At 31.0% G+C, this 1570-nt stretch overlaps 1 protein-coding gene across 1 annotated transcript; it reads right to left on the reverse strand.

Annotated features, from left to right (window-relative positions):
* Window positions 1-28: 28 nt before the first annotated feature.
* Window positions 29-1544, reverse strand: Tsp_13872 (putative protein tag-76; the record flags this gene model as incomplete). The annotated part of the gene is made up of 8 exons (XM_003371044.1): window positions 29-102; window positions 159-259; window positions 320-491; window positions 564-757; window positions 823-947; window positions 1021-1203; window positions 1260-1331; window positions 1478-1544. Coding segments are annotated over 8 exons (988 nt in total), but the record flags the coding sequence as incomplete, so codon positions are not given.
* Between the last annotated feature and the right edge of the window lie 26 nt (window positions 1545-1570).

Below are 1570 nucleotides of genomic sequence, written 5' to 3' on the forward strand. Positions count from 1 at the left end.
TTCCTGAAAATGTCGATAAATCCTGTGATCAGCTCTGTTTCGCTGGTTGTAGTTTCACCGAAGCATGAAATTTTGTAACTTTTGCATCCACATTCCAACAACCTTCAAATCAAAAACATTCCTTCAATAATTTGAAAGTACAATAACATGAATAATACCCACCGAAGCTATTGATGGTAAATGCGTTTCCACAGCAGACGGATGAACCACATCCACACCAATTACCAATGCATTATTCTTATACAAATAGTTATCCAAACTAAACAAAAAACTTCCATTCAAGAATTTTTCATACGCATTCATAAATTCAATATCATACACTTCATCTTCCAGTAATTTTGTATTAATGCCACCAATTTTCATATTTATTTTCATCGCAATATTTAACATCGTCGAATAACTCTTCTTTATTGCTACATCACTTATTGTTTTCGGTAATACACACTGAGTGACCAATCCAAGAGTGATATCACCACAAGATTTCACTTGAGCTTAAAAAAGGTAAAAATACATTCAACATTAATAAAATAAATTTCATCATATAAGAACAAAATAATTATTACCATATTGTTCAGATGAAAATAACGCAACAAATACCAAATCACATTTTATTCCATCTCTGTCACATTTGTCTGCAATACGTTTTAATACCATTTCTACCGTATCATTTTTTCGCGCTTGTTCGTAAAATTTTGGGCTGTCCGGCATTTCAATTCCTGTACTACGACATGTTCTGACAATTTGCATACAAAATTCCCTAAAAATCAAGCAAATAATCAAAAGAGCTAATTTGATTCATTAATGAAATTTTGCAATACTCACTGTAACATTGATGCTTTATGTGGTGGTAGAAACGATACAAATCCAAATGATTTGCAAGAAGCAGATTCAAAAAATTTAAATTCAGTCAAATTCCATGCTCCATCTTTTGGTGTAAGAATTATTTGCTAAAAATATAAGACAAATTATGAAACAAATATTTTTCAAAATGAATGATATGAATAATTATTATTTATTTACACGTCCTCCATTTCCTTTACCATATTCCAACCTAGGCGGTGGCAAAACTCGTCCACTAACAGTCATTGGTTCCGCTTTAATTTGAACGCCAAAACTTTTCAAAAATGGATCACTACTAAAATTTGATTTCTTGACCATGTCAATACACTTTAGAATTCGAGTAGGAGCGTCTGTCGAAGCAAACTAAATATATAACAATTTATTATTATTATTATCAATATTTAAAATCATTAACATACTCGAATTATAGAAGTCGTTTGACACGCTTTCAATTTCTTGTTGTATCTTTGACAGTTTGCCACTTGACAAAGCTAAATTGGCCAAAATGAATTCATTGTATTAAAAAAAGTTGAAACAATTGTCAGTTTTTTATACTTCAACTGGGAAATAAATTGGTTTTGATTTACTGCCGACTTGAACCAAAGGGCAAATTTAGATACTTTAATGGCCCATAAACATCATGAAAATATTCCGCAACTGAAACTTCTTTTCCATCTCTTTCGAATTTCATCGATACTGCCGTACTGAGTATATCTTTAAATACGATTAA

Source organism: Trichinella spiralis, assembly GCF_000181795.1.
Source record: "Trichinella spiralis strain ISS 195 chromosome Unknown Scfld95, whole genome shotgun sequence".
NCBI classification, from domain to species: Eukaryota; Metazoa; Nematoda; class Enoplea; order Trichinellida; family Trichinellidae; genus Trichinella; species Trichinella spiralis.